This window comes from Crocuta crocuta, unplaced genomic scaffold, assembly GCF_008692635.1.
Source record: "Crocuta crocuta isolate KB4526 unplaced genomic scaffold, BGI_CrCroc_1.0 scaffold222, whole genome shotgun sequence".
Taxonomy (NCBI): Eukaryota; Metazoa; Chordata; class Mammalia; order Carnivora; family Hyaenidae; genus Crocuta; species Crocuta crocuta.
The window spans coordinates 653,388-677,894 of record NW_027528806.1 but is presented as its reverse complement, the minus strand read 5'-3'; the positions used below and the strand labels follow the sequence as shown (position 1 = coordinate 677,894).

The following is a 24,507-nucleotide window of genomic DNA, read 5'->3' as shown; positions in this document are numbered from 1 at the left end:
TGGCACCTGGATGGCTCAGTCAGTTAAGCGTCCAACTTCAGCTCAGGTCATGATCTCACAGTTCGTGGGTTTGAGCCTCATGTCAGACTGTGTGCTGAGAACTCAGAGCCTGGAGCCTGCTTCAGAGTCTGTGTCTTCATGTCTCTCTGCCCCTCGCCAACTCACAATCTCTCTCTCCCCACCCCACCCCCAAAATAAATAAACATTAAAAAAAGAAGATGGGGGTGGGGAGTTATGATATTTTGTTATAGCCCTAGCAAACGGGCATACCTTCTGACCCACGATTACAGCTGAGATCTCTAATGAGGTTTTCAGGTACCTAACAGACTTCATTTTACATCCCAGGGAGTTACTTAGCTATGGATCTGTGCTTCCTGGATTCTGGGTTTATTCGGCATAAGTAATCCTATAACCAGGGCTAGCCTGTTAAATGCATTAAATAGATAAATTCTCTTCCTTCTTGCAAATATCATTCATCTGTTTACCCAAGGTAAGTAGGTACAAGAGATACAACTTACAAAGAGAGTCACCTGCCTTTTTCTTCAGCTTTCTAAGGCATCCATATACTAAAGATCACAAGCCAGCTGCTTTTAACTCCTTCCATAGCTAAAGTCGCCTTTACCAACCCAACATTACTAATTGTTGGGGAAATGCAAATCAAAACTATAATGGGGTATCACCTTACAACTGTCAGAATTGCTAGAATTAAAAAGACAAGAAATAACAAGTGTTGGCAAGTATGTGGAGAAAAAAGAACCCTAGCAACAGTTGGTGGGAATGTATATTGGTGCAGCCACTGGAAAAAACAGGATGGAAGTTCCTCAAAAAGTTAAAAATAGGGGCATCAGAACTATATCAGTTCGTGAGTTCGAGCCCCGCGTCAGACTCTGTGTTGACAGCTCAGAGCCTGAAGCCTGCTTAGGCTTCTGTGTTTCCCTCTCTCTCTGCCCCTCCCCACTCGTGTTCTCTCTCACACACACACAAAAATAAACATTAGAAAGAAATTTTTTTTTAAAGTTAAAAAATAGAATTATCATATGATCCAGTAATTCTATTACTGGGTATTTATCAAAAACAAAAACACTAATTTGAAAATATATATGCACTCCTATGTTTATTGAAGCATTATTTACGTTAGCCAAGATATGAAAGCAACCCAAGTTCCCATCAATAGGTGAACTGATAAAGAAGACATGGTATATATACCATGGAATATTGCTCAACCCTAAAAAAAAAAAAGGATGAAATTTTGCTATCTGTGACAATATGGTTGGACCTAGAGATCCATACTAAGTGAAATATTTCAAACAGATAAATAATTCACTTACATGTAGAATTTTAAAAGCAAAACAAATGACCAAACAGACAAACAAACAAACAAAAAAAAAACAGACAAATTCAGAGAACAAACTAGTGATTGCCAGAGGGGAGGTGGTGGGGCGTGGGGTAGAATGGGTGAAATAGGTAATGGTTTCTTTTTTTTTTTTTAAGTTGGTTGCTTAGATGCTACCTACCTTTTTAGGGCCTCAGATTAATGAAGACTTGTAAAATCAGTCTTCCAGATATAACTCTGGTCATGGGTAAAGTCGTGAAACAATCAGTCTTGACCTTCTCCCACATTGCTTATTAAATCACTTCTTTTTGCCCCTGGAACTTATTTGCAAGACCAAACAAAGTCCTTTCCTCCTGCCTGCAACCCAACTGGGAGTCTATACTAAGAAAAAAAACTAGAATATATATCAACATAGAAAGACCTCATGTATGTGACAAAGGTTCTGTCCCTTTAGAGATATTCAGATTTCATTAAAGGGCCTCCAAACATCAATGTCATAAAGTTGCAGAGGGTTGAAGTCAGAAAAATGGGATAACAGAAAAGTGGAGTCTTTTGTAGGCAAATATGTTCTGCGCCCGTATCATTTATGTATGTTGTTTACATCACCTGCGTGCAAATATTTTAACTTTGTGTTAAACCATAGTGACTTAGAATCTGTATGACTATTCAACTTTATTAAGGACATCATAAAGCAGTACATTTAACAAAAGTATGTTTATTTCCATACAATGCTTTTACATTTTTCTTGCCTCAGTTGTATCTAAAGCTAAGCCAATATCTTCTTCACAGACACTTTATTAATGGCATATATTCTTTAGGCATGAAATCCTTTTGGGCAACATGCAACATCCAAATGTCTATTGGGCATACAGTTTACAAAATATTTATGATGTTTGGAAACAGGAAACCTCAACACCCACAGCCCTAGGGATGGCAGGGGACATACACAAAATCATGAAGACATTATCAAGCAGTCAAGCACATTTTGGCTCATATCCAGTCACTTTAAAATAGCATTGCTTGTGTTGGTCAGAAAGAGTTTTTAAATATTTATAGATCAAAAGAAAGGGTCAAAGACAGAATGGAGCAAGGAGCCCGCTAAGTTAGCTAATAGGGCAGCCCTACTTAATTCTCTCTGCTTCCAGCTGGAGGGGGTAATCAATACAATTAAACCCACAATTTCAAAGCCTTTGTGGAAATTCAACTTGTTACAGAAAATTAATCAAGGGCCAATTGCTTCCAAGGGAATTCACTAAATGATATTTGTCAGATAGGCATCTCTCTAGTGTCTTTTAAATGTGATTCAACATCAGAGTAAACACATATTCCAATGATGCTTTCTTTGCTTAAAATAAACCAATTTGGAGTACTATCTTCTGAATTTATCCTTTTGGGAAGGGATAGGCAAAAGTCAAGGAGCACAGCTGCTTTATAAATGTCCCTTAAGTATGGTAATCAAAGAGGTCTTATCATGTTTTATTTTTAAAATGGTTAAGAGATTTTATTTTATGTCTTCTAAATGGAATGTCCTTATATTTTGCATCCTTTAGATTGACTGTACATAACTGAGTTTATAGCTCCCTCAAAGGACATGTCAGTGAGTGTAAAATTTATTGGGGTAATTTCTAAATAGAAGGAGAAGGTCACTATATCTGTACATGTGGATCTAAGATCACCTCAGCAGGCTCTGCTGATTCTGCAGGCTAGAGTCAAGCAAGATCTATTGAAATCTGAGAAACTCAGTGGGAAAAAGTCAGTATAAGATGTTGGATCTGATAAGCCCAATTTTGGATCATGAGAAAATTCTATATCCAAAAATACAAGCCATTACAAGTAAAGATTTAATTACAGCAGTATCCTTATAAAAAAGGAGGAGTCTATTATTTATGGGCATTGTGAATACTTTTCCTATGTAAAAGCTATCTAGGATTACTAAAAACATCTATACTTTATTCATAAATATTGACCCACTGGATCAAAGTGTTACTTCCCAGTCTAGGCATTATGAATGTCTCTGGTAACTTGGTCCTGACAAGTGCCCTTGTTCCTGCCTGGCCCCATCATAATCGCTGCACTCTATTCCTTGAAATATTATAAAAACGATGAGCCCAGGAATTCCTGAAAGTTGCTACTAAATTAAAAACAGAGCAGCCAAATTCTTTGCAAATGACTTCTTTGATGGGAACAATTAATTCCAACCTGCATCAAAAAGGGAATTCTTTTTTAGGTGCCTAGGGAAGAGTAAACGTGCTGAGTATATTAGTCAAGATCACGTGGGAAGACAGTTTTGTGGATTCTTCTTCTGAACTCCTGAGTAGAACCCTCAACTCTAATGTCCCTCAGATCATAACAATACCAGCTCAGCCATAAGTCTTCCCAAAAGTAGAGCTGGTCTATTCATATGTTTATTTGGTTTCAAAGAGCAGGAAGCCTGCAAAGGTAGAGAAGCGCTGATGGTCTCCATGAAGTGCGCCATTGCCCATTCTCAGCCAAACCTCATCCCCTTTGGCCAGCTTCAGTACTGCATGGTTGCTGGATGTATCTGATTTCCCCTTTGTTTCATAGCTATAAAGAAAAAAAGGCACCAGCTGCTTAGTCTTTGCAGTAGACAGCCACCTCTTTACCAAACTATGCCCTCCCCTTTTCCTCCAGACTCTCATGCATTTGGAGTCCTGTTGATTAAGTTCTCTAAATGGCATGTGGACAGAAATGACATGTACCACTAAAAGGATTGGCCAATACAATTCTCACAAACACCTCTCCTTGCTTCTTCCTCGTTAGGACTGTGTGGAATGCTAATGACAATGACCAGAATGACCTTGGAAGCCAAGTGCTGTAGCCTGAGTTCTTGAAGACTAGGTAGAAGGATGTTCTTTCTCACTTGCCCTGACCTGGAACAAGCACTCTGGACTGTTCAATGAGAAGAAGAGGGATTTCTATTATGTTTAAGCCATTGGTTTAATGTTATAGCAGTTTAGTCTAACGTAACCTATTGGTACTGAAGGAGGGTTCTGTTATAACCCAAACTAAAATATGTTGCGTTTGCTCATGGTCAGGCAGAGAGCACTGAGGAAACAAATATTGTGGGCTTGAAAACTGTAGATCCATGTTGTGCTGTGACAAAACATTTAGGAAAACATCTGATAACATGGAGACAGATCTTATGTCTATCAAGCCTGCACACTAAGAAAGGAAGTGACTGGAGAGGTCAAAATTCTCTTTCTCCTTTTAGTAAGATGTTTCTACAAAAGATAAGAACTGACATGTTTGAAGCACAGGAAGCAGAAAGGGTGAGTCTAGAAAGCTGAGGCCTAACAGGGGTGAAAAAGCCAAGTGCTTTTATACCAGAAAGAGAAGAGATAAAATTTATGTTGTCCTATGAAAACTTCTCATTTAATCTCATAGACACATAATCTGATGGATTAAAAATATTGCCTTTCTACCTAAATCTATTGTTTGAGAAGGCCTTGTGGTTGCCACCACTAGTCAAGACAGAAAGGCATGAAGATAAGGAATCAAGGAAACAACAGGCTGAAAAACTATGTCAAGAAAAGAATGTTGATTGTGGTTTACCAACACATATAACTGACTGGCAACAAATAAAACAAAAGGCTGCTAAGTGTCTGAGGAAACGATATTACCCAAAACTGGCTTACAAAGGGCTTGGAGTGTTTGACTAAATACTCTTAGCCCTCAACTTCACACAAGCAGGAAGTGGGCTCTGAAAGACCCCATGGAAAATCTATTCACCTTTTAGATGTAGCCATGGACACAAATAAATAAGAAAGATTCTCCCAGAGGACAGAATCAGGGATCAAAGAGAAAAATAGCCAAGGGACATCTGGGTGGCTCAGCTGAGCAAGCATCTGGGACTCTTGATCTCGGTTCAGGTCAGGATCTCACGGTGAGAGATCAAGCCCTGCATGGGGCTCATTGATGGCAGTGTGGAACCTGCTTGGGATTCTCTCTCCACCCCCTCTGCCATTCTCCCATGAGCACAAGCTCTTGAGCCCATGCACCCACACTCTCTGTCTCTGTCAAAATAAATAAATAAATATTAAAAGAGAAAAACAGCCAAGAGACCGATGTGATGAAAAGTTCTGCTCATTCCTTTTTTTAAAATTTTTTTAATGTTTTATTTATTTCTAGGAGAGAGAGAGAGAGAGACAGCGTGAGCAGGGGACGGTCAAAGAGAGAGGGAGACACAGACTCTGAAATAGGCTCCAGGCTCTGAGCTGGCAGTCAGCACAGAGCCCGACGTGGGGCTCGAACCCACAAACCGCGAGATCATGACCTAAGCGAAAGTCGGACGCTTAACCGACTAAGCCACCCAGGCGCCCCAGGTCTGCTCATTCCTAAGACTCAGGACTTGGAGCTGGATGCATGAGCTACAGTTTAGGCTATCTTCCATGGGAGTGGAGGTGGGAAGATGTATATTCAAACTGTAGGAAGAAGAATTCAACAGATACTTGGTGGCCAGAGGAGCAGAGAAGCCTAGCTGTTCACCAGGTTCCATTTCCCTGCTTCCAGAGGAGGAGTTCTATGTTTCCTTGGCACCCTTGCATCAGTAGGCATGGGTAAGTACGTGGCTGTGTTCTCTGAATAGAATGTATGATGCATAAAACTTTTCACAAGCCTGTTCTTTTCGCCTTCTGACTGTGGCAATGACCACGACCAGTGAGAATTAGAAAGTCAGTTTTACAGGTGGCAGAACAGCTTTCACCAGTCTGTGTCCCTGAAAACCCAGAGGGAGCACCTCCCTCCCAACCCCCATGAAATCCCTCCTCTCCCCTGTCTGCCTTGCCCTTCCCCATCCTAGAGCCGTTCAAGCCACATGGAGCTCGGCATTGTGTGAGCATCGTATTCGGGGTCTCTTCTTTGCAGTAATTTAACCTACGTGTCTTTCTCTCTTTTGGTTTTTCAAATACATCCTCACACTGGAGGCCAGGCTCCTGAAGAAATGGCATTCCTCCCAAGTTTTAAAAAATGATAGGAGTTAGACAGCAACCACAGTTTTTCATAGATAACTAACTACCCACTTAATTTTGGGAAAGATGTTGGCTCTCTGCCTCTTTTGCACACACTAAGCTTATATCAGAACAAGTTGTAACATTTCTTTTTAAAAGTAAATTTTTAGGGGTAGCTGAGTGGCTCAGTTGGTCAAGCAACCGACTTCAGTTCAGGTCACCATCTCATGGTTTGTGGGTTTGAGCCCCGTATTGGTCTCTGTGCTGACAGCTCAGAGCCTGGAACCTGCATCAGATTCTGTGTCTCCCTCTCTCTCTGCCCCTCCCCTACTTGCACTCTGTCTTTCAAAAATGAATAAATGTTTTTTTAAAAAACAGTAATTCTTTTGTTAATTTTTTTTTTTTTGGTTTCTGAGAGAGAGAGAGAGAGACAGTGTGAGCAGGAGAGGATCAGAGAGAGAGGGAGATATAGAATCTGAAGCAAGCTCCAGGCTGTGAGCTAGCTGTCAGTATAGAGCTCGATGCAGAGCTTGAACCCATGAACCATGAGATCATGACCTGAGCCGAAGTCGGACGCTTAACTGACTGAGCCACCCAGGTGCCCCAAAAAAGTAATTTTTTTAGGGATGCCTGGGTGGCTCAGTTGATTAGGTGTCAGACTCCTGATTTCAGTTCAGGTCATGATTTCACAGTTCCTGAGATTGAGCCCTGCAATGGGCTCTGCACTGACAGTGTGGAACCTGCTTGAGATTCTCTCTCTCCCTCTCGCTCTCAACCCCTCCCCCAATATGTGAGCACACACTCTCTCTCTCTCTCAAAATAAATAAACTTTTTTAAAAAAGTAATTTTTTTTACAAGGAATGCTAGGATAAATATCAGAGCAGCAGCACATTCTAAAGAGAGGGGCCTACTCTCCCCGCCAGCTAAGGAAGATGGTAGAGAAGACCGTCAATAGGGCTAAACCCTGGCAAAGGGGGGGTGGAGGAATAGGAAAATAGAAGAAAAAAAAAGAAATTGTGAGTTAAGAAAAGAATACAAATGATTAGTTTGGGGGAGTATTGCTAGTAATTACCTCAAGGCCTCTTATCAACCTGCTTATTCTCAAGTTTATGAGATTTATTTCTTCCCATAGTAATAATAATTAGGCCATATATCGGTATATAGGAGCTCTCAGTGATGACAAGGCTCATGTCAGGCTCTGCTGGTTCCTATCTACTCCCTGGCATTCACCATCCTTTAAACAAGCAATGGCAGCACGGAGAACTGTGATAGAGAAGGTCACTCACCTGTACATGCTGAAGACTGTATTGCCATTGTGCATGAGGTACACATACACTTCTTCAACATCTTCATGCTTCATCATGCTGAAGGTGAAGAAATACACACCTGAAAAAGGCAAGTATTTATCCACAGTTATATTAGTATATTGTACATTGAGGACCAAGAGGTATACCATATGACTTCACACTTTTTGTTTATGTTCTTTTCTTAAATATTTTTAAGGTTTATTTATTTTTTGAGAAAGAGAGAGAATGTGAGTGAGAAAGGGGCAGAGAGAAAGAGGGAGACACAGACTCTGAAGCAGGCTCCAGGCTCTGAGCTGTCAGCACAGAGCCCGATGCGGGGCTTGAACCCACGAACTGTGGCGTCATGACCTGAGCCAAAGTCTGGCACTTAACTGACTGAGCCACCTAGGCACTCCATGTTTTATATATATTCTATATAGCATGTAGGCTCTTCTTGGTCTTTATTTGTATGAATGTTCCTTTATCTGTTCTCATCTTCAAAGTACTTTCATTTTTTTTTTTGAGACCTTCTCAGTGTGTGTACTGTGTGTCCTTAATAAGACTACAAAGTCCTAAAATTTTTTGTTTTACTGTTTTATTTATTTCTGAGAGAGAGAGAGAGCATGAGCAGGGGAAGGTCAGAGAGAGAGGGAGACACAGAATCCGAAGCAGCCTCCAGGCTCTGAGCTAGCTGTCAGCACAGAGCCCGACGCAGGGCTTAAACCCATGAACTGTGAGATCATGACCTGAGCCGAAGACAGACGCTTAACCGACTGAGCCACCCAGGTGCCCCAATAAGACTACAAAGTCTTGAGACAGAATGCAAGAACTCATGGCAGAAATATCCATACAAGAGAAGGAACCAAAAACTGGGACTAATGGTTAATGTAAAACATAGAAAATGTAAAGAAAGTATCACAGAAACAAGAAGAAATTGGAAGAAGCAAAAAGGAAACTTCATCTTCAGACTATATAATTAAGGACATGCAGATAGTGACAGAGGGGTGTCTGAAATGGCTCAATCAATTAAGTGTCAGACACTTGGTTTCAGCTCAGGTCACAATCTCACAGTTTGTGGGTTTGAGGCCATGTTGGACTCTGTGCTGACAGTGCAGAGCCTGCATGGGATTCTCTGTCTGCTTGCTTAGGGTTCTCTCTCAAAAATAAATAAACAAAAAAAAATTTTTAAAAAGAATAGTGACAGAAAAAGCAAACAACAATGAAATGGAAATAAAGAGCAGCAAGAGATTAGAGAAAATAATAGATACCAGAGACAGACTAAGAAAAGTTAAAAACAAAACCAACAAAGTATAATTAGAGTCCTTACAAAGTTAACCAGGGGTCTACTAAGATGCAGGGGGATGGGCTAGGAGGGTGCTGGTGTGTGGACAACCCCAAAGGGGAGGAGTATTTTATCATTGACATTGTTTAGAACTGCTGGACTATGATGGCAATCAAAATCGAGTTACCTTTATTTCTATTTTTCATTTTTGAGAGACAGAGAGTGTGAGCAGGCAAGGTGCAGAGAGAGAGGGAGACACAGACTCGGAAGAAACTTCCAGGCTCTGAGCTGTCAGCACAGAGCCCAACGCAGGGCTCGAACTCATGAACCGGGAGATCGTGACCTGAGTTGAAGTCAGACGCTTAACTGACTGAGCCACCCGTGTGCCCCTCAAGTTATCTTTTAATTGGTCTTATTATACCTTAAAAATATCCCATAGGTCATATGCCCACTTATTGCCTAATTCCTAACACAGGTCAGACTGTTCCCAATGCTACCCCACCTTGGCACAATGATAAGAAAAACAGTATTTATATCTATATTTAAAAATATAATTCAAAAGAACTTTCCAGGGCAAAGGGCAGGCTTACATCCATGTATTGAAAGGACAGCAGGAAAAGCCCAGAACAATCAGCTTGTGGTGCCTACAAGGAAGGAAGTAGGGGCCGAATGACAGCTCCCAAATAGGCCCTTGTCCTAAAATCGCCAGAAGTTATGACTGGTACTTGACATAGCAAAATGCACTTTGCAGGTGTGATTAAATTCAGGATCTTGTGAGCCCAAGGTAGTCACGCTATCCTTGAGAGCCCAGGAGGTCAGCGTCTGAGAGGAGGGGATGTTGATGGCAGAAGAGAGAGGGAGGTGACATGGCTCACAGAGAGGGCACGCTGACAGCTTCTCAGCCTTGGAAGAGGCCAGGTAACAGAGGAAGCAGAACTGCCTCCATCAGACTGATTCTGGACTTTCGGCCTCCAGAGTTACAAGTGAATAATTTTGTGTCATTTTAAGACCCTCAGTTTATGGTAATTTATTAGAGCAGTGATAGGAAATGAATACGGATGTGCTCAAGAAATTCTAAAAATTTAAATATTATTTAAAGTATCAGGCCCTCCTCAGAGCAGTGGCATGGGGAGGACACCATTACAACACATTCAACTGTGAGAATTATGGTCTTAGGGCTTTAAATTTTTTTAATCTTCATTTATTTTTTGAGAAAGAGAGAGACAGAATGCGAGTGGGGGAAGAACAGAGAGAGGGGACGCGGAATCCATAACAGACTCCAGACTCCAAGATGTCAGCACAGAGCCCAACTCGGGCCTTGAATTCATGAACCGCCAGATCATGACCTGAGCTAAGATGGATGCTTAGCCAACTGAGCCACCCAGGTGCCCCTAGTCTTAGGACTTTTATACTCAGAGGTAACTATACCCTCTTATGGATTATTTGCTTCAGTTCAAATCAGAGTTAAAAAATCTTAGTAGGGGCACCTGGGTAGCTCAGTCGGTTGAGCTCCGACTTCGGCTCAGGTCATGAACTTGCAGTTCGTGAGTTTAAACCCCATGTCTGGCTCTGAGCTGTCAGAGCCTGGAGTCTGCTCAGATTCTGTGTCTCCCTCTCCCTCTGCCCCTCCCCTGCTCACACTCTGTCTCTCAAAAATAAATAAAGATTAAAAAATTTTTGTTTAAATCTTGGTAACCATGGTTATCATTTTTTAATGCCTTCTCGTCTATCTGAATTCTAATTCATTTACTTTGAAATCCAACAGAAATCCATATATGAGCAGATTGTTTTCCCCAGAATCAGGAAGAATTCTCAACTCTGTCTTCCTTTCTTTGTTTTCTCTTCGCTTCACCTTTTTCCTTCCTTCCTCCCTCCCTCCCTCCCTTCCTTCCTTCTTTCCTTCCTTCAAGATGGTTAAATCGATTAACTCATTCACCTGTTTTTACATCTCACCTGATACGGGGGCCCCGAATCTACCAGTCATGACATCAAAGAAATTTCCGATGTTGGTCTCCACGCTGCTGAAGATAATTCCACTGTTCTGGTTGCTGAAGTGAGTTGCCAGAGAGGCCATGAACGCAATCTAAAGAAAGAGTTGGGCAGTAAGAGGAAATTTATCTTAAAGAAATGAGGTTTCTACAAAAGTAAGCTTATTTCAACATTCTTTGTAATAGCTAGATTAGAAATAAACAGAGAAAGAATTAAATCACAGTAATTTCTAACATTTTTATGCTATGCAACCATTAAGATGTTATTATAATATCAACAGTTCCGACCACGTTTCAAGAAGCATTAAACTTCAAAATGCTTTTTGAAATACTAAAATCCTAATACTGGGAAACTTTGGGTGAAATCTACTTATAGTTATTAAATGCACGTGAGTATGTTAAAGGATCTGAGAAGGCCTGCACCCAGATAACCTTTCAATTTTGTTCACCTGTGTTATGTTTGTCCCTAAAATACCTGTGATGTTATGATTTATAATAAATATGCATTTTTTCTTTGTCCCAGTTTAGGGCACAGAGTTCCTGAAACCATCTGAATATTTTAAGTGTTTAGAGACATCAAGCGGTCTTTTGCTATGTTAACGAGGTGACTTCTGGAAAGCTCCCAGGCAACCTAAATATGGGGAGGGGAGGGGGCGGCTGTTTGCCAGTGAAACCAGCTACCTGATTAGAAACTTTGGGCCCCACCTCAAATCCAGGAAGGGCAGAGAAGCTGGCGGTCCATGATTTAATCAACCCTGCCTATGCAATGAAGAGTCCATAAAACCTAAAAGGAAGAGGTTCAGAGAGCTTCTAGGTTGGTGAACATATGAAGGTGCAGGAGAGTGGCCCTCGGTCCCTGAGAAGACGTGGACACTCCCCAAATCTTGTCCTAAGCATCTCTTCCATCTGTCTGTTCCTGAATTATAACAAAGGAGTGACTGAGTAAGTAGAATGTTTCTCGGAGTTCATGCTGGCAAATGAATTGATCCCGAGGAGGGGGTTGTTGGAACCTCTCCTTCATAGCCACACTGTTAGAAGCAGAGATGACAGGGGCGCCTGGGTGGCTTAGTTGGTTGAGCATCCGACTTTCGCTTAGGTCATGATCTCACGGTTCGTGGGTTCGAGCCCCGCGTCGGGCTCTGTGCTGACTGCCAGCTCAGAGCCTGGAGCCTATTTCAGAGTCTGTATCTCCCTCTCTCTCTGACTCTCCCCTGCTCACACTGTCTCTCTCTCTCCTAGAAATAAATAAAAATATTAAAAAAAAAAAAAAAAAGAAGCAGAGATGACAACCTGGGCTTAGGACCAGCATCTGAAATGGGGTGAGGGGGAGGAGTCTTGCAGTCTAGGTTAAAGTCTTGAGCCTTTAACCTAGGACTCTGATGCCTTCTCCAGGTAGGGGAATTAAATTTAATTAAATTTAAATTTAGTAGTGTCAGAATTAAATTGCATTGTAGGACATTCCGTTGGTGCAGGACAAATGTTCGGTGATGTGGGAAAAATTCCCACACTGGAATTGCACCACTGCCAGACAGTCACATTTGAAAATCAATGCCAGGGGTGCCTTGGTGGCTCAGTTGGTTAAGCATCCAACTTTGGCTCAAGTCATGATGTCTTGGTTTGTGAGTTCAAGCCCCCACATCTGTCTCTCTGCTCTCTGTGCAGAGCCCACTTCAGATCTTCTGTCTGCTTCTCTCAAAAATAAGTAAACATTAAAAAAAAACAAAACTATTGCCAACCCTCTGTCCAAAGGACTCATTTTAACTAAGTGAGAATGAGATCAACACATTCTTTAACTTGCTCAGGCCACTTGTCTTCAGCGAATGAGAGTTTTAAGGGAGGGGGTGAGAGAAGAGAGTGAATAACTGAAGTTCTGAAAGACTCAGGGGTCTGCTCGGAAAGCAGGCCTGGGAGAATGAACACGGAAAGGATCCGAACAGTCAGAAAGACAGTGTGAGGCCCTGGACAAGGAAGAAGGGGCAGGTAGGGGGCAGCACGAGAGGAGGGATTTGGAAATAAGAATGAAGGGGCCTGGAAGTCATCCTTCCTTGCAAGCTCCCTGGTGCCAATCAACCTCCTCTGTGATGCCTCCTTTAAAACATGGGAATGTAGGTCTCCCAAATTATTACATTGTAGTTTTAAGGGTAAAATAGTTGATGGAACAATTTCATAATTGCCTAAGATATGCTCCATCAAACTGGCTATGTCAGGGCTCACTGGCCATTGTGCAACCACATGTTTGGAGTTTAACCTCTAACTTTGGGAACATTAGTCTTTCACCTTGTTGAGTACCCTTCACCTCGCCAAAGGGCATGTGTCTTCTTGGTAAGTTTTTGCCAGCACAGGTTGCTAAAATTAATAAACAGCATTCATTTATGAATGACAAAACCCCCAAAGCAGTTAGAGAAACACAAAAGACCTCTTAGGTTACAACTTAAAAAATTTAGAAAACTGATGGAATTTATCCAAGGTCAAATAACCACCAGATATGCCCAAATAAAAGGCAAAGTTTTACCCCAATTGATCTTTCAGATAAAAGTCTCTATATTCTGGTTCTTTAAGTCTCTCATGCTGTGGTATGCTCTCTCAATTACACACAGCTCCCTACCTTTGATGGTTTGACTGTACAATTTTTCAGCTTTGTTTTTTTTTAATTTTTTAATGTTTGTTTATGTTAGAGAGAGACAGAGTAGGAGCAGAAAAGCACAGAACCCCACATGGGGGCTCAAACTCACAAACCTCAAGATCATGACCTGAGCCAAAGTCAGACACTTAACTGACTGAGCCACCCAGGCACCCTGTGGATAGTGCACTAGCAATACGCATTCAGTGGAAACCATACTTCAGATTTTAAATTTAGATTCTTTTCCTGGGCTATGAATACGTGGCAGATCCTCTCTTGAGATGCTGGACAGGGGATCAACAACCGATGATTGTTCCCACACATGATTCTGTTTTTTTACTTTTAGCAGAGTATTCAATAAATTACATGAAATAGTCCACACTTTATTACAAAATAGGCTTTGTGTTACATGATTTTGCCCAGCTGTAGGCTAATGGAAGTATTTTAAGCATGTTTAAGGTATGCTAGTCTAAGCTATGATTTTCAGTAGGTTAGGTGTATTAAATGCATTTTTTAAAAGTAAGCTGCATGCCCAGTGCAAAGTCCAACATGGGACTTGAACTCACAACCCTGAGATCAAGACCTGAGCTGAGATCAAGAGTCAGACCCTTAAGTGACTGAGCCACCAAGGCACCCCTTAGATGCACTTTCGACTTACCATGTTTCAACTTAAATGGGTTTATCCGACATAACTGTTAGAAATAAGCCCATTGACCCAGTCAAAGGAGGGATGCAGAGACTCAGAGCACAGTGGAATGAGGCTTTATTCAATGTTCTTGCAAGAGTAGGTGTCTGATGCACAGGCACACTTAGGGCAGGTATAGCAGACAATTTATCTCCTAGTGTGCAAGTCCCTCCCCTGGTTCCTCATTGGCTGAGTACTGCAGAGGTTACAGCCTCACCCCAAAGTCACCTGTGCCCATATAAGGCACAGAGTAGTTTGATTGGAACAAACTATATTCCCTGAGGTGATGCAGAGACTTTCGGTTTCTCCTCCTTTATTCTTTAATGCATGCTTATTGCAAAGCCCCCCCAAATAAGCCCATGAAAGGAAGAGGGGAAGAAGAACCAGGAAGTGAAGTGTCTAAGGGTTTGGAACTCCATTGTTGGTGGTGGGGAGGGTGGTACATATTTCCAGTAGGTTGGAAACCTACTGTTAATTAGACAGCATAGCTTTTATTTGGTATTTCTGAAAACGAGTCATTTCCTTTATTTCTCATAGTAACCCCATCTTAAGTTGAGGAAGATCTGTATTTTATTTTAACCGCAGTTGCTATTTCAAAGCAGCCAAAAACAACCTTAGTAAAAACTGCTAGTTTTCAAAGTTGATAGGAATCCCTTGGAAAAATCAATTTAAAAAATATCAGCCAGAAAATGAATAAATAACCAAGACTTAGAAATTTTCTTGTTGACATAATCTTACATTTGCACATTTTAAATGTTATTGGCAACAAGAATTTTGAACATTACTTAAAAGAGAAATAAATACACAAATGAGCACTGAAGCTTAGGATAAAATATCCAATTATAGCCTCATAAGTAGATTCAAAACACTTTAAACTGAAATGAATATAATCAAAGTCTAATCTAATCTAGGGTGGGTGGCTGAAAAATAAAATATCTCTACTGATAGAAAAGACACTCATGAGAAAAATTTTAATAAAAACTGTGCCACAAAATCTTGAGTTGATAGAGAATACTTACATATTGGTATGCATATTTATGATTGGAATTGGTAAACGCAACAAAATTAATAAATCAAATGTTGTAAGTAGACACTTGACCATTCTATTTATACATCTAAAGATTGGTATATTTGAGTTGCCAAAACCCTTTTTATTTAACGCATCTTCTGGTTTGGAAAATGGGAGATTAGTTGACACTCATGTCCACCCATGGATTTGGTCTAAGAGGGAGTGGAATTTCAACCTTAAATGCCTTCCTAGGAATGGTTTCAAAGTGCTCTTTGAACACAGGCTGCCTGAGTGGGGGAGGGGCGGGGAGTAAAGCCAGAGGCTTACCCGCCACCGGCCTCTGGCTGAGGCCTGAAGAAGCGCTCAGGCTGTCGGACTCCCGCACGCGAAGGGTCAGGGCCGTTTGGAAGTCGCACAGAGCTGTGCCCCGAGGAGACTTACCTGAAGTTCCGGAGGAACCCCCGGGTAGCCCTTCTCTCCTTTGGGGCCGTGCTGCCCCCTCTCCCCTCGTGGCCCCAGGTCACCTTTGTCTCCTTTCTCACCTTTGGCCCCTTCATGGCCGGTGGCTCCGTTATTGCCATTGTTTCCATGGTTTCCTGAAATTAGGAGCAGATCATCACAGGAGAAAGTCTCCATTACTCACAGTCACCTTTTCTATTTATCCAAATGCAATCCCTTTTTTTTTTTTTTCCAAAAGATTCAATCTCCGTTGTAAAAGACCATTTGAAAAAATCCTGAACACAGCCAAGGGGTCATCATCAAGTGGGATCTCTTTGGGGCGCCTGGGTGGCTTAGTCGGTTAAGCGGCCGACTTTGGCTCAGATCATGATCTCGGGGTTCGTGGGTTCGAGCCCCGCGTCGGGCTCTGTGCTGACTGCCAGCTCAGAGCCTGGAGCCTGTTTCAGTCTGTGACTCCCTCCCTCTCTGACCGTCACTCCCCTGCTCACGCTGTCTCTCTCTCTCTCCTAGAAATAAATAAAAATATTTTTTTAAAAAAGTGGGATCTCTTTTACCTGGGACACTGAAGACAGCCTTCTTAGCTACTTAAGTCTCCAAAGCCCGTTTTTCTTATAAAGCAAGAGTTGGATGAAAAATTGTGAGGACTGATTGTCAAAGTATCATTTATAATAGCAAAAGTTAGAAACCACGTAAGTGTCCACCAATACCGGAAAAGCTAAATAAAAAAATAATACATCCAGTAAATAATGTTATATAGTCACAAAGAAAGAATGCTAATATTCAATAAAATTTAATAATATTCATGATACTTTAAGATTAAAAGGTTATGAATCAATAGAGATAGAATGATAGTATGTATAAATAGTATTTATATATTACATAAAGATATTTCATGGGTGTTTTTTTTTTCCTGAATGGTTGGAACATGACTGGCTTTCATGTTATATCTTTTTTTGTCTCTTTGCATTTTTCTTTTTTTTTAATGTTTTTATTTTTATTTCTGAGAGAGAGAGAGACAGCATGGGCAGGGGAGGGCCAGAGAGAGAGGGAGATACAGACTCTGAAGCAGGCTCCAGGCTCTGAGCTGGCTGTCAGCACAGAGCCCAACATGGGGCTCGAACCCACTAACTGTGAGATCATGACCTGAGCCAAAGTCGGATGCTTAACCGACTGAGCCACCCAGGCGCCCCTGCATTTTTCTACAAAGGACATGTATCACTTTTATAACTGAGGGGAATGTAAAATCAGTGCTAAAAATTCAAATGATAATTTTGAAAGCAAGACTTGGATCATGATTCCAACTCTTTGCCACTAGAAGACAGTTCCTACAACTCTTTCTTTATTTTATATTTGTTGAATTTTACACCCTTTTCTTGATTATTTTGCATGCTACCTTTGGTCAGGTATTATACCAAGCGTGCAATCCTCCCAGATAAATAAACTCTGGCTGTGTTTACAAGTTAGTGGGGTGACAACAAAGCCATTCTGATTGGGAAATATTTATCCAAAGCCAGCTTTTCTCTTCAAACTCAGAAGAGTTTATACCTCAGCATATGTTAGAGGAGTCTGGATATTCTCTACACCAAATCACTACAGCTTCTGGCTGCTGCCCTTGACATTCAATGACATAGATTCCAAGACAGTAATCACAGTTTAAAGTCTAACAGGATGTTTTCTCATTTTAGATTTGGTTTCATAAAAGAAGCCATTCAAAAGTACATAAAAAAAATTAAACCTCATTTGATCAATGTTAATATGAATGAGGGTAAGTTAGAGAAGAGCAAGTGGACTTATGTCAAACACTGAGAAAAAGTCCCACCCCAGGAACTGACCAGGGGAAGAGGAAAATACTCCTCAGACAGAATAGGGAGTCCAAAGCAGACTGCACAGGCTACACTCTCCTTGGCTGATGCCAGATACTAGCCAGTTCCCAGAACCTCCATGCCTGGGGCACGGTCAGTAGAACAGGATGGCTGAATGGAGCGCAACAGCATTTCCCATGCCACTCTGTGGTGCTGCAGCCCGAAATGCTCCTGTGAGCCCAAGAGAGCCATGAAAGTCAACAGAGAGCTAAACATGCACAGACCCTGAGGCTCGGGGAAGAAAAAGTTATCTGCGCATAGAATCAGAGAGAAGGATGTGTGGTTCAGTGAATGGCACTGTGTGGAGCTGGCTCTAAGCAGACCAGCAGGTGCCCATCTCCTCCGCACCATCACTTCAGAAGGTCCCTGAAAGTTAGCGCGTGTTGCACGAAGCACGTTGTGGTGGACACACTGAAGCAAGAGTATGTCCAGATAAGATCGCCTAGTTCTGCCCTCCATGCTGGTGAAGAGGACCACCCTGCCGACGGATCTGTTGCCCCAGAGCTCCTAACACCTGTGGGATTCTGCAAGTGGGGTAAGAAATAAATGCTATGGAGTTGGTAGTATATTGTTCCACCTAATTGGCTTAATAAACCCATGTCACTCCCCAGCTCTCTTTTGGATTTGCCACGCACGCCCTTTGGACCACACAGAAGTGAACCCAAATTATTTAGATTCACCCTGGCTCCTATTTTGGCACAGTGTGCAATTAGACTAGAGTATCTCGTCTCTTTCATCCTTACCTGGAATGCCAGGGGGACCGGGCGGGCCAGGGGGGCCTTGGTAGCCTCGGAAGCTGTACTCTCCATGGCAACACTTGCTGCAGTCTGGGGGCGGTCCTCCGGTTTGTGGAGACTTTAAAAAGATGGAGAGAAGTTTCAGAGAATGGTACTCGGGAGTAAGTAGGATTTGTGAATTTCCTCTGGTCTCGGCCCTTGGGTAAGTTAAACTCCAAACAACTTACAACATCAGAAAAGATGGTGTGGGGTGGGACCTCGAACAGCGTAAAGTGAGCGGGCGACCAAAAGCACAAGGAAGCCGGAGGGTCAAAAGAAGCGCATGCTCTTTGGAAGGAGCGTGGTGTTGGCTGGGGACGGGGCAGAGCTTCGGGGAAGACTGGGATTTCTGGGAAGACTGGTGACAGAAAAAGAAAAGAGCCCTTCCGACGTGGACATGGACGTGGAGGCGCCCCTCTCTTTCCCGTTTACCAACAGCCTCGCATGCAGCTCGTTTGAGTAGATGATAACAATGATCAACCTCAAAGATAGTTACTAAGACTTTCTATATTCATGATACTGAAGTAAGGGTTCTTAGAAATTTTGAACTGTAATGCTACCTTTTCAGTCCCAGCACACTTAAATTGCCTTAGGAAATTAAGGAAACAAAGTGTTCATTCGTCCAGTAAATTTGTATCCATTATCTACATCTTGAAACAACTTTAACTCCCTCTTCATAGGTATTCAACCTAGGGGGCACTTGGGTGGCTCAGTTGGTCGAGCATCTGACTTAGGCTCAGGTCAGATCTCATGGTTCCTGAGCTTAATCACGGCATCAGCTTGCTGCTGTCAGGATTTGGATCCTCGGTCCCTTTTCTCTGCCCCTCCCCTGCTAGTACTCTGTCTCTCTCTCTCTCTCTCTCTCTCTCTCTCTCAAAAGTATTTAACCTCATGTTCTGTTTCATATTTCCTTCAAAATTTTAAATCATTATCATATCATTCCAGCCAATATTCAATGAGCACTTAATGGGAATCCAATGTATTCAAATATGACACTGAGTGGACATGCTTATTTATTGAAAGGAAAATCTCTAAACTTTCTGCTTATGGTCAAGGAGCTACAGATCTAGTGACAGAGTTAGATCTGCTTATAAGATTTAGAGTGTCACTAAATTGGTAACTTGCCTTTTAATTATATCATGCAAAAGAGTTGTGGAAACTTTACTAGACATGAGTTATAATTCAATGGCCTTTTGAACACAGCACATTGTTTCTAAAGGATTCATTAGAAAAGGAAGGGAGGGGAGAAAAAGAAGGAGAAAAAGAGGGATGGAGGTGGGTGGAGAAAGATTTTTAAATTCATGGTTTCTCTATCACTAGAAATCCAAGCAGAAAAATGAGGCAAGGTTCTACATTGCTGCACATTTAGAATTCGCTTTTTTTTTTTTTTTTAATAAAAAATGGACTTGGACTTTTTCCTCACTCCCTCATTCCTTTTCCCTAAAGGCTTCCACCAAGCTATTCAGGGAAAATGCAGAGCAGTTAGCCCAAGCATTCTCTTGCCACAGCTCAGAGCTCCAGTCTCAAGTGATCAGGAACTACAATCTGGAGCTACCTCCTGTCTAGTCTTCTGCCCCCCAGACTCCAGATTGGTCAGATCTGGGAGTCTGTAAAAACCTTTTGTAAACCGGGTGACGGAAAAGAAAATCAGCTAGAGGAAGTGGTCTGAGACAGGCGATTTCAGACACTTGGAAAGTCAGACACCACAGTGCCGCCCCACCTTCCAATCCAAGGATGCAATGTGAGAAGTCAGTATTCCATAATTTCCTGGTATGATTTTGCTAATGTGAATTACAGCTTTTTAAGTTCCAAGAAATCCAAGGCTCTGCCAATAATGGGCTTTGGGGAAGAAGAAGGGAGGGGGAGGAGGGAAAAAACCTGACATGGAGTCATTAAAGAACAGAATTGAGTTACTGACATGTCAGGAATGTGAGGAAGATGGCTGTTCTGGAACCAGAATGCCCACCCCAGTTCTGTGTGGCTTTAGTGACATCACTCCCCCTGCCCCACCCCCACCAGACATCGGTTTTCTTGTCTACTAAATTAGGGCACTGGGTAACATGGTCCTGAAGTTTCTTTCCAGCTCTAAGAGCAAGTGAAGATACTAAGGTCTTTTCCAAACCCTCCAATAATGACTTAGAAAGGGCTTTTTTTTTTTTTCTCTTAAAGTTGAGTGTCTGGGTGTGAGAAGTTAGCTCCAGGAGATGGGGCTGCTCAGGATCGGAGCTCACTGGGACTGGGGTGTGCACCCAAGCTACTTGGAAGCACCCTGAGAGCAGAGAGCTGTCACCCCAAAAGGGAGAGTCTTCTGATTACTACTAGTTGGACATCTCCTGAGAGTTCTTCTACAACATTTCACAGCATGTTCCTCTGGCCTGGTCTTTCAAAATTCAGCCAAATGGAATAGTGCTTCTGAGTCTTTGAGGGACTCAGACCAAGCTGGACATGATGTGTTCACTCAGAGGTTATCACCTAAGCAAGGGAGACTTACGTACAGGGGAGTCACTACACATCACCCTCTTACCATTTCTCCTAATCAGGTCAAACTGGAAAGCCAAAGACACAAAAATGAGCAGCATGGGAGGAGGTAGGTGTCTCTAAGACAAGTCCTTCCATTTTGTAGATGGAGGTGATGGGGCAGCTACTCAGATTTGAGCTCTGCTCTCAGTGAGTGACTTCTCAGAAAGAGAACCAACAGCTCTTACTTTACCAGAAGAAATAAGGAAGAGAAAGGAGGAGGGAAGTGGGAAGAAGGGGAGAAAGCATCCGGGAGGAGGAGGGAAGATTGATAAAGGTGAACCTGCCAGGAAAAGAGAGACCAGATCTACTATCCCCTGATCTCTGCACACTCTACTCACCATAAGTCCCATGGCCAGGGTCTCTTTCTAGAACACACACCAGATCACCTCGCTGTCCTGCTGTGAACTACTTTTGCTGGCAAACTACTTTTGCTGCCAAAAGGTCTGAGTTCCTTAACCGGCCAACAGAATCTTCCAGACTGGCACTAAGATCATCCCATTTTCCACCCACAGCTCAGGAGCCCGTCATGCCCATTCTTCTCAGGCTCTCTTATCTCTTTGCTGTCTCACATATTTTAAAATTTTATTTCTTGGGGCGCCTGAGTGGCTCAGTCGGTTGAGCATCTGACTTCCGCTCAGGTCATGATCTCACAGTTTGTGGATTCGAGCTCCGCCTCAGGCTCTATGCTGAATGCTTGCTCAGAGCCTGGAGACTGTTTCCTATTCTGTGTCTCCTTCTCTCTCTGCCCCTCCCCAGTTCATGCTCTGTCTCACTCTGTCTCTCAAAAATAAATTAAAAATGTAAAAAGAAATTTTAAATGAAAAATAAAATAAAATTTTATTTCTTGTGTGGATAACCATACTTTTTGTCTCACCTTTGAGATCCAACTCAGTGGCCACCACCACTCCAACACTTTCTCCCCAACTGCCTTGTTATAAAGATTTCATCATATGGTATTCAATTATCTGTTCATTTATCCCCAAGAGAGCCCTTCAGAACTGTCTGGACATAGACTTGGACATATTTATTCCCATCGTAAATCTTGGCGCATAGCAGAAGCCCCGGAAATCATTAGCGGAAGAGTGAAAGAAAAAAAGAAGAATTAACAGAAAAGAGGCAGGAAACAAAAGGAAGAAAGGGAAAGAGGTAAAATCTTAAATGCAGTGTGAGTCTCCATACCCATTGGCAGGGGAGTCGTTTTTGAGGATCTCCCGAATATCAATGAGTCTGAATCTCCTCAGTATCTCCAGTTGGGTTTTTTTGTTTTGGTTTGGTTTTGGTTTTGGTTTTGAAAATGCTTCTGGAGCCGAGAAGGGTTCAAAAGCCCCTCAGACTTCAAAAAAAAAAGCCAGAAAGTGACTTCTTATCCCTTACATCTGACTCCAGCCTGCTGGCTGCCTTGGACTAGAAGGCAGGGCAAAGTAGAAATGTAATTTGGATTCCAATGGTCTGCTGGGTGTTGGTTGCCAAGAAATAACAACAAATGATAGCCTACATCTGCCTTCTGCTACGTTGGGGGCTCACACAGAGAAGGCCAGGATGGATCCAGCAAAGATCCCATCACTGAAATGAAAAGGCCAGGTCAAGACGTGAACAAAAATGAAAATATTGTCACCACTAAGAAAATATAAAGTAGCGTTAGTCACCCTCTAGCCAAACAGTGTCAGATGAGGGGTGGGCCTGGCTGGCTCAGTAGAGTGTGTGACTCTTGATATTGGGGTTGTGATTTCGAGCCCCACAGAGGATGTAGATTACAAAAAAAAAAAAAAAAGGATTGTCAGATGAAAGGACAATCTCTAAAAGTGGCCTTTGAAAAATAGGATTGTGTTTGGAGGTTATCATCTCTTTTGGCTCCTTACAGAAACAAGTTTTTCTTGACACAGTCTCACGGAACAGCCTGGGATTCTGCACTGCGCCGTTAAGTTAGAAATCCCAGGTTAGCCCCAGATCTACTGCTGATCATGTGTGGCATTTCAGGCTGACCACATCTCCAGTCTCAACCTAAACCTTTCAGTCTGTGATGGGACGGGTTTTTGATTTCAACTACATGAACCTTTTCAGGGACTATTTAATGCAAAGACACAGTCAACTGTTCTAAAACCTCTTTGTTCAAAGCTCCTGTAATTCAAAGTAACTCTTCTTGTCCCCCTCATCTGATTTCAACAGGCTAGATGTGGAGACGGTAGGTCAATGTCCATTTTGTCCCGTTCTTAATGTTTTTAATTAAATGGAGTTTCACCAATTGGCAATTCACTTCACTGAAAGCTTATCTCGCTCCTATACTACCCCAAAAGAGTTAAAAAATATTTCCTTAGATGCTGAGGTTACACCCAGGGAAATAAATCAAGTCCTTTGTGATTATCAGGCATTAAATCACACAGTGAAGTTTTGCTTTTTAAACACATGCAGTCTTTTTTGTTCTAATTCTTTGGTTCACAGGCTTGAACAGAGAGGCTTAGCAAGCCAGACCGCTATAAATCAAATAAACAGGCCTGGCAAGAAATGTCATAGTAAACTAACACATCAAAGTGAAAACCTCAAAGAGCAGTGTCTCCCTGCTGGGAAGGATTAAGAAAATCCAACCCTCTTATGATCTGCATAGGTCAGCACTGCTTTGCACACTAAGAGAGCAGGAAAGAAACCAAGTGACAACACAGCGGGGAGCCGGCTGGTCTGTTCTCCTTTCTTCTGGGGGACAGTCTGTCCCCACACATCCTCTGCTGATTTTCTAATAGAGACCGCAGTCCCTGGTCCCCCAGAGCAACCCAGAAAGACACCCACATGCAGCCCAGCAAACTTCTAGAAAGCATTGATGCTAAGAATCATAGCCGAAAAAAAGAACAACAGCCAAACTCATTAAGCTTTCACAGTAACCCCTTAGAAGAGAATTCCGAGTACCTGGCCCCAGAATGGGGTGATCTGGGCTAGGTCATCTACCTCGGGGGGCGGTAGCTCATCCGGTCTCAGGGATTTTAGGTCTGCAGAAGTGTTATTATCCACAGTCCCAGTTTTAGGATGGCTCCGCTCTCTCACTTTCTCCCTCCTGGAGCCGCTACGGCCAGTCTGCTGGTGGCTTTGCACTATTCTCGCCACTACTTTATTAGCTCTTCCGCTCACCTCCATGTATTCATCTTGACAGAGGCAAAACGGGAGGAAAAGCAAAGCCAGCAGGTGCCAACAGACGAGCTGCCTCCCGCGCATGATTGTCAACAGAGCCCCAGAGCCTCCCGGAGAAGACAGCGAGGCTCCGCGGGCAGATGCCAGGGCTGGAGATGGGAGCTGCAGACGGCTGGGCGCTTTTATACTTCGGTGTGTAATAAATAAGGCTGCAGGCATGCCAGAGGGGAAGCAACCCTCCTCCCCAGGCAGGACAGCCCCCATTCATCACTTTCCCACCCCACAGGCCAACGGATTTGTGTGTACAGCTCCCAGTTGGTGGGGTTCATAAATGTCACACCTTGGCACGTTTTTGTTAACGTGTGAAGAAAACATACACAACCAGCTGGAGACAGAGAGCGTGTGTCCAGAGGTTTGCTTTCGTGATTAGACATGTGCCTTTGTGGTCTGAGATGGCTTTTGGAAAAACCTGCCCTCAGGCTTGCCAGGAAATTTGGGCTTAACTGCATCAATTCTGTCTGAAATGGCAGGGGGGCGGGGGACTGGTTCAGAGCGACCAAGAGAGTGCTTGCTCTCTCCTCTTACAGTGAATGCTTCCCCGCT

General features: G+C 42.6%; 1 protein-coding gene across 3 annotated transcripts; it reads right to left on the bottom strand.

Moving 5' to 3' along the window:
* Positions 1–1,986: 1,986 nt before the first annotated feature.
* On the bottom strand, positions 1,987–24,045 carry C1QTNF3 (C1q and TNF related 3). Of its 3 annotated transcripts, none has more exons than XM_077755794.1 (6): positions 23,686–24,045; positions 18,235–18,346; positions 15,612–15,766; positions 10,822–10,951; positions 7,587–7,686; positions 1,987–3,898 (listed from the first exon to the last, which is right to left on the bottom strand). In XM_077755794.1, exons 1-6 carry the CDS (start codon positions 23,986–23,988, stop codon positions 3,739–3,741), a joined length of 960 nt encoding a protein of 319 aa, XP_077611920.1. In that variant the 5' UTR covers positions 23,989–24,045; the 3' UTR covers positions 1,987–3,738. The 3 variants fall into 3 exon arrangements, with proteins under 3 accessions (XP_077611920.1, XP_077611921.1, XP_077611922.1); XM_077755795.1 differs by having other exon boundaries at positions 23,725–24,045; XM_077755796.1 differs by having other exon boundaries at positions 23,905–24,045.
* Positions 24,046–24,507: the final 462 nt, after the last annotated feature.